The 12,463-nt window shown below is 40.5% G+C and overlaps 1 protein-coding gene across 2 annotated transcripts in view; it reads left to right on the top strand.

The window, feature by feature from the left end:
* LOC149140172 (RNA pseudouridine synthase 4, mitochondrial-like) overlaps nt 1–12,463 on the top strand; it is a 96,763-nt gene that overhangs the window by 36,542 nt on the left and 47,758 nt on the right. For both annotated transcript variants that reach the window (XM_089446878.1, XM_089446879.1), the window contains exons 2-7: nt 2,782–2,859; nt 2,979–3,139; nt 3,239–3,284; nt 3,386–3,466; nt 8,887–9,003; nt 9,176–9,277. In XM_089446878.1, the coding sequence (XP_089303004.1) occupies nt 2,782–2,859; nt 2,979–3,139; nt 3,239–3,284; nt 3,386–3,466; nt 8,887–9,003; nt 9,176–9,277 (585 nt within the window). The remainder of the gene's footprint in view (nt 1–2,781; nt 2,860–2,978; nt 3,140–3,238; nt 3,285–3,385; nt 3,467–8,886; nt 9,004–9,175; nt 9,278–12,463) is intronic.

The following is a 12,463-nucleotide window of genomic DNA, read 5'->3' as shown; positions in this document are numbered from 1 at the left end:
GATCTTTTCTTGGGCTGCTATGTGAGAATGCCTTATCATTGCATATCATCCGAGCCCTAACTTATAGCAGCCTATCTATTTTTCTAGGCATAGAGTATTTGAACCCTAGCATAGAAAACATAGGCCATCTTAGCCCTTGTTGGTACTCTATCCAACAATAGGCCTTTAAGTTATCAACTTGAGCCCTAGTATGAGAGTGTCTTTCTAGGTGATTTAGGAAAGCCTCCCTTGTGGTTTAAATCCACTAAAGAGCAGGAGAAAGGTTGCTAAGGTGACAGTGGCAACCCTTTCTCTTGTTTCCATAAGGTCTGGCCCTGCCCAGTGAGGCTTTGCGTTGGGCCTGCTAGATTTTGCGGCAACAGGGCCTAGACTGTTGATCACTTCCTTCCTCATGACAATTGTCCTGCATTTAGCAATCTTGAGGAGAGGAATGGTTTTTATTTTACTTTATCATTGGATTCTTTTGAGAGGATAAATCATGAGCTTGATGTAAGTTCTCCAAGCTGCAAGAGAATCTCCTTAATAAACTTCAGGCCTTGAGATTGGGTTGTTTCTAAAACCAAATTCTCTTGGGTTTTCTGCTTTTGATTTTATCTCCTCTTTTATGGATGAATATGAGTTTTGGTAATAAGCCTCCAGTGAAGCAGCTTTCTCAGAGACTATTCTCCAATAGAGAATATAAGACGAAGTTTTCCAAGGCTTGAAACAATTTCAGATCTGCTGCCTTGGCTTTCAATGGATTGTTTTGGATTTGGTGCCTTTGAGCTTCCTCCAACCTTATTTTTGACTTTTTGCGAAACCAAAGGAACCTCTAGCTTTGACAAAGTAGAGGGAGGGGCGGGACTGGCCTCTTTTTGTTTCTAATTTTTGGGACAGATATGTACCAAATAACTTGACTTGGAGCAAATATTTCGGATAAAAGGAATGTTCTCATAGTTTAAAGGCTGCTTCTCATGTTCACTAATGCTTGCAAAGGCTTGCTTATATCCAAACCTATGCATTTATGAGTGTCTACCAGATTGGTATGAACTGTAGTAATTTTAGAGGCCATTAGATATGGTGCTGATGAAGTTTCTTATATGAATGAACACTGGTCATGTGAGAATTCAAAGGGTAAACCTGGGATATTCTTATCCACACCAAAACCGATGACAGAGTTTGCTTAAACTGTTCTAATCCCAGGTTATAAACTTGTAAAGCTTCTTGACAGGCGTGTTTAGCCCATCATGCAAGGGCATCATGTTTACCCACACCAGAACCAATGAAAGAGTTTCCTTAAACTGGTCTAATCCCAGGTTCCAAACATTCAAAGCTTCTAAACAGGCCTGCTTTGCCCTTCATCCAGGGCCCTCCTTCAAAGTTCACATATATGGATCCTGTAGAGTTTGAGAAGTAAACACGAAAGTAGCCTGATGATGACTTTGTTTTGACCTTTCCAATGATGCTGCACCTATTTGCTGATTATGTCTACTGTATTCAAAATGGCCATAAAACAACAAATCAGTGAGAAAATGAGCATGTTTTCAACATGGCACGTTAATGGCTCTGTTTTAAGACTGTAACTGGGGACTTGGCCTGCTGGAAGGCTTCATGCTTCTTGGGCAACAGGGCAAGCTTTCGATCAACTTTTTTCTTTATTAAAGCGTTCAACGGATTGATCTGTGATTCGCGAAACCAAAGGGTCCAATGTTTCTTCTGGAGATGCCATCCAAGAGGGGTTGCTTGTGCAGCTTGTGAAAGAAACATGGGGCAAGGTGGATGGCTGCCTTTAATGGAAGAGAAATTAGTAATTACAGAACAAATACAAGGAGTCCATTGTTATGTTCCCATGCTATATCCTAGTTTCTATGGATTTGCTTTTCAAGTTGTTTTGATGCTACTGATTGTCAGGGAAGACCGTAATGGAACTTTACCTGCAAACCTTATTTTTCTCTCTAGGTAATGCAGTCGGCTTAGTGACTGGGATATGAGAGGATGCATCTGGTGATGTGGATGGGCATTTCTTTAGATTCTGTTATGTATAAAATTAATTTAATTTAATGTTTAAATTAAGGGGCATGATCAAAAGATCATGCGCCCTCATGTAAAGGCACTTAGGCTGTATTTAAGCCAGGGCCTCCCACCATTGTAATCCATCATTCAGTTTTTGTCTAATAAAAAATATATATAAATATTATCTGTAAATTGCAGAAGTAATCTTTTGTGCTCCAGATTCCATACCACGTACAGCTCTGATTATATTATTGCTCATTTTTTTTGTATCTGTATTGAAAACTTCAAAAATTTTCCATCCATCTTTAAGAGACAATAAAAGAGGGAAATAAAACTTCAAATGCTGTCTAAGGTTGAGCCAAAGGGTGTTGTTCTGGTCTTATTCAATGTGTTCTAGAATCTCATTATAAAGAATATTGTTCTAACTTCTTGATCATATTGGCTCTTGAAAAGCAATTTTATATGCTTTTGGATGTACCGTCTTGGTACAAATGTAACGGATCTCAAACCCCTTTATCTTATGATCTTAAAAAACTCAATTATTTTCTTAACTTTATGCTTCTCCCTCTTTTCATTTCTGAGTAGTCTATAATGGGTTTCAGTGACTGGACGAGTGTATAAATTCAATATTTATGTATCACTTTGATTGCTTAACTTCCAACAGTTGAGAAAAACACAGATTCGTTTTTGTTTTCCTCCACTTGTTTTAGTTCATTTAATCGTTTCAAAAGGATAAGTGAATTGTGATCTATCATTTACGAATAGTTTGATGATTTGGTCAATTTGCAGGTTAGAATGGAATGCTTGAAGGAAATGGACTCTTCTTCTCAGTTCCAGCAAGATGAGCAGAAACTACAGTTAAAACGGGTCTGCTTTAACTTGTACAGATGACATGTCATACATAATTTTTCATTTACTCTGTGGCTAAGATACTTAATCCCATTTTTGCAGTGTCTTCTCTGTATTCACATATTGTTTAATGGCAGGTATCAGCAGACAAAATGATGGAACCAGGGACAAAACTATACTTGCCAGGAACTGTCTGTAAGGCTAAATCTTCTAAGAAGGATAGTCCTGTAAAAAAGGAAACCCTCAGTCCAAATGCCGATGAAATAGAATACCTACAAAGTCTTGAAATATACAAGGAAAACTCTCAAACTTTATTTTCTAATTTTGGTCTTCAGAATTGCATTTTATTGGCAATTGGCTGAGCACAGACTGATTATAATGATCTGAAATTTCAGGATTCAGCAATTATTGTCTTAAACAAGCCTCCAGGTTTACCAGTTCAGGTATGTCTTTTTTTCTTACACTTGCTTTTGCAGAATCATTGGTTATGCTCTTTTTATGGTGCATCATGTCTTGTACACTAATCATTTTATTGTTGCTACAGGGTGGCCCTGGTATCAGAAAAAGCGTGGATGTATTGGCAGCTGCAGCATTAAGATATGATTATAAAGAGGGTCCTAGATTGGTATGTCTGATGCATAGAGGGATTTCATCTTTCCCAGGTCGATTTTCCCAAAGATGATACAAAACAAGTTTGCTATGTCAGGATAACTGTCTCTTTCTTCCTGCTAATTGATCATTAAAATGATCTGGTTTTAGTTTAAGAACACTTTTGCTATAAAAATGATGAACAATGATCAATGTTGGGAAATGATGTTAAAGCCTAGGTCCCTACACTTCAAACAGTAGCGCAAAGAAGCAAGTAGTAGTAGCAGCTTTGTGCATGCAAACTTACACAAGAAATGAATTAGATGATTCCCTTATGCACTGTCAGAGAATGGATAGTTACCTCATTAGGGAAAACTGTTCCTAGTGGGGACTGTCTTCCATCAAGCAGTACCACATGGTCACTGGTCATTTTATGCAAGGAGATAACAGGGAAGTGACTCTGACTCATAATCATACATGACGAGCACTTTGCATTCATATATGTTCCTTATGTAGTCATGCCCATCATGTCTACATTATGCATGTCTACATTATGTGTTATATGTAGCATTGTACCTAATGCTTTTGCATGGATTTGCCAGCACATTTAGTTGTTCATGATGTGGTCCATGCCATTAATGTGATACCTGGAAGAAGAGGTGTAGATCATATAGCCATTGGACCATACTTTCAGCTTTTGCTTCCAACAAATGCACTTCTTGACATAAAGACTTGGACTACTAGAAAACCTAACAGGGAGTAGGGGTTGGGGATGTGTCCTCTAGGATCCCCACTATTCAGGTGGCTGTCCCATTCTGCTACCAGATCAAAAGTGGTCTTGAATCTTGCCAGTTTTGCTGGTATTTTAACTTCTGACGAATTTTTGGTTCCCATCCCATGCATTTTTGGTGATATCTTTGGCCCAACTTGAGCTCAAAGTAAAGTTTGTAATTGTCCAAAGATGCCCCAAACAAGTTCATATGTGAAAGTTATGGTTGTGGGGAGTTGATTTTCCAACTAGGCTCCTCGGGGCCCACATTTCTTTTGCCACATTAGGTCCTAGGGTTAAGGGTTTTGGTATTAAGTATAAAATGTAGTTTCAGCCTCTTGTTATGGGACTTTTTGTTGAAATTTCTAAGTCTATCCGTTAGAAATTTAATCTGTATTCTTCTGGTTTATTTCTTCTACTTGTTAATTCTAAACAAGTTATTTAAAACATATAAATAACGAAATAAACACAATATAGTCTCAACATCTACAGATCAACAACTGAAAGAAAACAAACACACAAGTGACACTGTTATTTTTGGACAAATATCCTCAGAAAAACCCAATGCGGGAAAACCAGTGTGGCTATTCTGATTGTTTATTATTATGCAGTATTTCCTTGAGTACAACTGGGTGCCAAACTGGCTCACTCGACAGAGAAAAACAATTGGCAGTAATACCTCTCTATTTGGAAACAGGTATTCAGAAAACCTGTCCCACGAAACCCTCTCCAGCAACTCTGAAGCACTGCGTTAGCCTCAGAACCCTTTGCGTCAGCCCTCTAAGGCATTGTGCAGCCTCTGGGACCCTCTGCGTCACTCCTGCAGCGCTCTGCGTGGATGACGCAGGCCCTCTGGCCTCTGCGCTATCTCTGCTGGGCTCTGCATGGCCTGCTCTGGCTGTTGCGTCTCGCTCTCTGCCTCTGCACTAGTCCCTCGGCATTATCTTTGCCTCTCTTTCTAGTACTCACTGCCCCTCGTTGCTGATCACTAATTCAACTTTACTTAGCAACCCCACTCTAGCAAATCGAATGACTGATCACTCTGGTGTATTCTCCAACTGACCCTCAAGCCTCCTCTTATACTTTTCCTGTTGGTCACAGTACGTAGGGAGATTCACTTCTCGGGTCTCTCAGGGAGGATTTGGAGGGGAATCCATTCATCAGAGGGTATGGTGATGCGACAATGGAGGTGACGATGTTAGTTGGGCGCTGGCCGATGCGTACTATCACATCTTTAGGCCCCGACATTTAGGGGAGTGTACGAGCATCCAACGTTGAGCAATGGTTCACAAGTGGGCATGGAGATGCATGGTGTGTCCCAGTGTGTTGGATTGCACTGTGGAGTAGGAGAAGCAACTTGCATCACATTGAGTACCTATGGGGATTATCATGTATAGTGACACAGGTAGGACACAAGATGATACAGGATGGTACAATAGTAGCAGGGGGTATCCAGTGGTGTACAGGGGTAGGTCACAGTGTACGGTGGCTTCCCGAGGAGTCCAGGGATGCTCGGTTGTATGCAGTGGCGTATGGTGCTGCACAACGGGGTCTTGGACTGTTGCCTCCAAGGAGACTTATGGACAGAGACACTGGGCATACCTTTGTGTGTAGTTCACCCAGGATCGACGAGAGCGCAAATGAGTGACACTTGATGATATCCATGGTGACTCACACGCCTGTTCCTCTTCTACATCGCTTACAGGAACAAATGATTCAACTGTTGTCCTTTGACACTCTAGGCACGAGCAGCAGGGGACGGGGGACTCACTTGAGATATTTGGAGGGCACTCAACACATGATGGGAGAGACTTCTCAAGGGTGGCATGGGGTTAGTACGCGAGTTGACAGCCATGGGTCGGGGAATGAGGTTATATTTTGTAGGGGTGGCGTATCGTTCATCACTGAGCCTATGCTTGGGGAGCTAGTCACGAGCGAGACATGTGCCACTCTTTTTGCGGGGCATGTCAAGACCCTGCATGAGCAGAGGATACCGTGTACGACTGAGGCAGTTTTCCGGTATGTGTCTAGGCTCTAAACATTGTATTGACACATTATCGAGAGGGTGAATGACAAACTTAGTGGTGATGGTTGGCAAGAGTAGGACAGATCCACATACATTGAGTCGATTGCGAGTATCAGATACCCATCTATTGGCTGCATTCAGGGGGTAGCTATTTGGCACATGTGGCTTTCAGCGGTCGATGGTACTGCGCAGTGGCAGGCACATGGTAGTTTAGCATGCATCAGATTAGTTCATGGTATCTGGAGCCTATATGTTGATTGCATGTAGGGATTAGGGGTGAGGCACAGATGGATTCCAACAGTTGTCAGAGCTATGCCACAGTAGGTTTGGCTATGGACCCCAGGTATTCAGTTGGCTGACAGGCCACTCTATTTTGTGAGGAGCAGGACCATAGTAGAGGGTGATCTAGCTCATGTTGGTGTTGACACATGGGGGATCGTTGAGGCCTCCATTGTTCGGTGAGGCAAGTTTTCTCAGTGGCAACTCAAGATCAAGATTAGCGATGGATGGGTAGATATCGACATCATAGAGATACTTGGGCAGGATGAGTTTGGCCTTTGTCGATATTTAGCCACCAGGTTCTAGGGGAGGAGGATATAATGTGCACACGATGGGTAGCCTATTAGAGTTAGATTGCGCAACGACAACATGATGGTGCCTTTCAGGGATGAGCATGGGACTCGAGCATCGCAGTACGAGACAACTCAACAAGCTTTAGGCATGATCTGGCTACTACAAGGGGAGATCATTTAGATCTTCTATTGGGCTTTGATGACTCGCTAATGTCACGGGGGACTTCATCAGCATGGTAGGTTAGTAACCAGAAGGATATTAGGGGAAGCTCATTTGGGAGAGACTTCCTCCCCACAGGGTTTGGGTTGTATCTTCAGAAGTTTACTCTTGGAGTGCATGAGGTGGACTACTTGGTAGGGCAGCGTTATGGGGAGTTGGACAAACTCCTACATTATCATGATGCTCTAGTTATTGATAGTATGCAGAGGGTTCTTGGTACCTATACTTGGCTGGATAGTGAGGGGAGCAAGGGGTGCTCCACATTGATCAGGGTGGCTTGGGATCCTGGGATCGAGGGATTCCTGTGTGTCAGGATAGTGCATGGGATAGGGTTGACTCAGTGGCATATTTGGGACCCCGGTATTGTTTGCAGTGCTTGTTTGGGCCATCAGATAGTGGGAACGCTTGTTCGGGCATTGCTTGAGGACATGCAATTTTTGATGGGGAGGGCTGTAATTCCCCAATTTTCCTAAGCCACTTAGGAAATATTACACTTTTTGACAATTTTGAAATTAGCAACAATTTTTGGTATTTTGACTTAGGAGAAGGAGAAAATCGAATTTTGGTGGGTTGTGGGGGCCACACACAAAGGGAATTCGCACTCCCTTAGGAAAAACACACTTGTGGAGAGAGAAGGGGAGGGAAGGTGTACTAGTGGAGAATGGGGTCCACGAGGAGAGGAAGAGGGCAGCAAGCATAAATAGGAGATGAGGGCCATCATTTGGGGCCTTTGTCAATCTGAAAATTATACTACTGTTTGCTTGAGCTGTTGAGCCAACTCAACTTTGTGCTGTTCGGCACGTGAGGTTTTTGGCAGAAATCTCACCTCCATCTTCAGTGGACTTTGAGTCTATGTTTACTCTACCTTGTGACTAATATTGTCTATGATGTATAAGGCAGTGCCATTGATTACTTTTTGCCTTACAGTCATTTGCACAAAATCAATATATTTTCTTTGTTTTTTTCTCATTTTCTGTCATGTGATAGTCTGTCTTTCTTGGTTGATGTATCTTTGTCCCTTTTATAAATTATGAAGAAACCTAAAGATAAATTGGCTTACAACCTGTCGAAATATTTTAAAGCAGACTTTGTCTTTTAGGTAACTTTTAATTTAGAGGTCAATATGGACCTAAAGCAGTAGGTGGAATAGAACTCTGTGATGTATACAATGTTGCCTAATAATGAACACATATCTTCAATTTAAAAAGGAGTGAAATGTATAAATTCAGCTAAATAATGTGATGGAGTATGGGGGTTGTATTTTGGTATGTGTTTATTTTAACACGGTAAGTGGCTAGATTTGGTCCCTCTGTGATATGCCAATATATTTACATTTCATTTTGGCATTTCTCTTTCAAGCCGTATATCGACCATGCTAATTAGTTTTGATATGAACAAACTTATTTCTATGATTTCTTATGGTCATGTAAAGTGGGATGCTACCTATAATTCAGGCTTGTTTATGTTTTATTGTTCACTAATCAGTTTCCTTCTTTCTCCTAGAAAAATGTTTATCCCGATTTATGAAATATGAGAATTGATCTTTTGAATTTTGCTTTTTATACTCCCGAAGGTTCAAAAGTATCATTTTCCTGTTGGAATGGGACAAACAAAATTTCTAACATTAAGGTGCAGGGATTCCTGTCATCATCTGACTTTAGCACTCTGACCTGGGCTTTTCAGCAGTTTATCTACTTACGAGTCACAAGACAAGGTGTTAGGGAAACAGGATTAGATGTAACATTTTTCTACAATTGTTGAAAAGAACAGCATTGGGGAATTATCCTCAGGGAATACTTCCTCATGTGAAGTCTTTGAAGTTTGAAGGCATTACAGATGTACTTACATTGGCTCTTTGGTGTGATCTTAGGTACATAGACTTGACAAGGAAAGTAGTGGTGTTTTGGTGATGGCAAGGACACGTGAAAGTGCTGCTCTTCTCCACTCTGTGTTCCGTGAAAAAACTGCCACAGTATCCAATTCTGAGGTATGTAGAAGCATTTAAAAGCCTTTTTAAGCTATGCACTCTTTAATTGGTTTCAACTAAATATTTTTGTAGAAAATTTCTTCTTTGGGTTTCATTTAAGTTTGCAGCACAACTTCTATTGAAACTTTTTCTAGCTGTCTTGTTTCATATACTAAATGTCTCAGCTATATAGGATCTTGCTCTGTGTGGAAGAAAGTTAAAGAGAAGATACTGGGCATTAGTTATTGGCATCCCAAAACAGAAGCAGGGTCGAATTGATGCTCCTCTTACAAAGGTGTATTTCTTATCCTTCTATGACTTGTTCAATCTTATATGAACATTAATATAGCATCTTTCTTTCTGTTTTGCTATACACGTACTTGTTTTATACTATCAATGCAGTCTGGCCATCTTTGGTATGTTTTTAAATAAAAAAGTTATGTTTGTACTCACATTACTCTATAATTTCTCATTCATGGTGCTACCTAAAAATTAAGACAGATACCCAATTCTGCGACACAACATGATCTAGTAGACAAAGTGATTTGTAATAATATAATTTAGCTAACTAGCTTAAATTATTCCCAAATCACTTTTACATAAGACTCGACTAGAACACTAGGACTCATCTAAGACTTTGACGAAGAATTCCCCCCTAGCTTTGGGGTGAGGCTGGAGGGAAAAACTCTGCCGACCATCCATTTTTAAAAACACAAATGAGTCAGTGAGACAAAAAACCTCCTAGGATGAAACTTTTCGCCAAAATAATAGGCTTACCTAGGTTGTTATATACGTTCGCGGTCTTACTAGCATCATTTACATTACAAAACTTGCAGAATGGGTTTACAATGACACATGTAATTGCTGAAAGATGATCCGATCACTTGAAAAAATCTTTTGGTACTTTCGCTTCCTTGGAACTTTGACAAAATGTGTGCAGCAAGCCGGCAGGCAGCAACTGCTTGCAGTACCCAGATAGCTCAATGTGCCATTTTCTTCGCCACCTGAGCTAGCCATGTGGTCCCTCGCCCCTCTGTTATGAATGCATGTTTGAAGGTGGGCCTTCTGACCCCAAAGGTATGAGTTTTCATTAATATGGTTGAGTAGTTTTCCTTGCTTATCATGTGCACTTTTGGGCATGAATTGGTGGGGGATTCGACTGAAAGATTGGGTAAAGTTTGTATTCTTGTCTCCATTGTCTGATTTCGTGATTACCCTTGTATGCTAGTCCCGTGGGATCTCCTTTACTGGCCATTAGCCTTAGGGTTGGCACTACGTGGGTAATCCAGATTTTGGTTGCATGGTCCCGCCTCCTGATACCACTTACATCACTCCCTTGGCAGGTAGCCTAGATGGTACCCAGATCCATGTTGGTATCTTGGCAGGAAGCCTAGATGATACTTATATGTGTGTTCGGTTGGTACCTTGGTAGGTAGCCTAGATGGTACCTAGATCCCTGTTGGTATCTTGGCAGGAAGCCGAGATGATACCTAGACTTCTGTTGGGTTGGTACCTTGGCAAGTAGCTTGAATGGTACCTAGATCCATGCTGGTATCTTAGCAAGTAGCCTAGATGTTACCTTGATCTCTTGACGAGTTGATACCTTCACAATTAGCCTAGATGGTATTTAAATCCCTAGCATTGTATATGTTGATTGTGATACTCTTCTTAGAACATTTCAACCTGAGGTCATCCTTGTACCATTTGTACAATTATGAATACCTCCCTAGTTAAGAGGGAGACTTGAAAGATGTAACTAGGTTCGGTTTTCATAATGACTGATGTACTCTTGATTTTGTATATTTGATGTAACAAGAAAAAGAAGAAGAAGAAATTATTATTTTATAAGCGTGGGTTTCATGCTTAAGTTAATTCGATCAAGGATGATCTTCATGCTTCTAGGGCTTGTCAAGTCAACGAATTGTTTGTCATAAATCAAGAGAGTCATTGTCATGTATATAATACCCTAGTGGGCATTTTGCAACAAGAAAGAAGATTTATTTTTGTGTCTAAAGTGTCAAAAGAGTCCTCCAAGGGCAAGTCGACTTATCTTGAAGAAGTCGGCCTAGAGAGGCTATTCGACCACATGGAAAGGTATATATAGAAGTGAACTTTGTCTTCATTTGACATCAATCAATCACCAAGTTCAATCTACAATAGAAACAAGAAGAAAGGAAGTGCGAAGAGACTAGAAGACAAGAAGAAACCCTAGCGAAGGAAGGAAGACCTAATTCTTGACTATTTCTGCTCACACGTGCAAAAAGGACAAGAGTTTATGAATTGTTTTAGGGCCGAAATTTGCAGACCGAATTGCAAACCTGCAGTAAAGGGTCGAAACTCTGATTTGACCAGCAAAAGAGAAGTTTGACTTTCATTGACTTTGTTGACTTGGGCTTATATAAAGAAGCATTTCTTGGAAGGCTGACTTGGTGCTTGGAGGGAATCTTTGTCTTGGTCTAAAGGTCTTGAATGTCTCATTTTATCTTGGTTATATAATAAGAAGATAACATTTTGACTGGGTTTTCCCCTAGGAGAGGGGTTTTGCCCTAGCTGAGAGCCTACATACTGTGTTATATTGTTCTTGTGATCTTCATGTTCTTTATGGTTTGATAGTTGCTTGATGAAAAGAAGACAAAAGAAGATAATATAATTAAAAATTATCACAAGCTATTATCAAAGTAAGAAAATATTTTTTGCCTTTTGATTTTCTAACTTATAATTGTCTTCGCATCCAATTTCCAACCCATAATAGAAGCAATAGAAATAATAGTTCTAATAGAAGTGTACCTGGAAATCATAGCAAATGTTTCATAGTCCTCTCCCTCTTTCTAGGAGAACCCTCTTGCCATGAATCTCACTTTGTACTTCTCTATGATGCCATCCACTACATGCTTGATCTTGTAGGTCCACTTGGAAGTCACCACAGACTTCCCCTTAGGTTTTGACACAATATCCCACTATAATGTTCCAAACTAGGAAAAATAGTGCTATGCAAAGCAAACAATAAAAACAACACCATAAAATTGAAACATTCAGTGCACACCCATAAAAAGTCCAAGAATAACCAGTCGCTGAGCCATTTTATTATAATCTGGGAGAAAAGTACAATAATGTGGAAGTGGTAATATGTGGTAATATGTCGAGCCCAGATGGCACAAATAATTGCTGCAATGATGCCCTATGTTGTCTGCTGCAAAGATGCTGCTGGAAACCCCACCTTTGATGTCCAGAAAATTACGAGAAATTAGCCCTGGCCTCTTCACCAAATACTCAGAATAACCCATGAAGGAATTGGCCAAATGTTGACCTCAGAATTTTGGCCCAAATTCCCCTTAGCTCCTCTAACTGCTGGCTGAGTTGGGACCCCTGTTTCACCCCTTAGATCTGCCCAAAAAATTCTATAAAATTAGGAGTGTGATCCTTGCCCAAAACCCACAAAAACCCAAAAAGGTTTTCCCTTGGTTCCAACCTTCAAAAATTG

The sequence above is a fragment of the Pinus tabuliformis genome, chromosome X, assembly GCF_031772625.1.
Source record: "Pinus tabuliformis cultivar Carrire ecotype Pingquan chromosome X, CPIR1, whole genome shotgun sequence".
Lineage (NCBI taxonomy): Eukaryota > Viridiplantae > Streptophyta > Pinopsida > Pinales > Pinaceae > Pinus > Pinus tabuliformis.
This window is presented reverse-complemented; position numbering and strand designations above follow the sequence as displayed.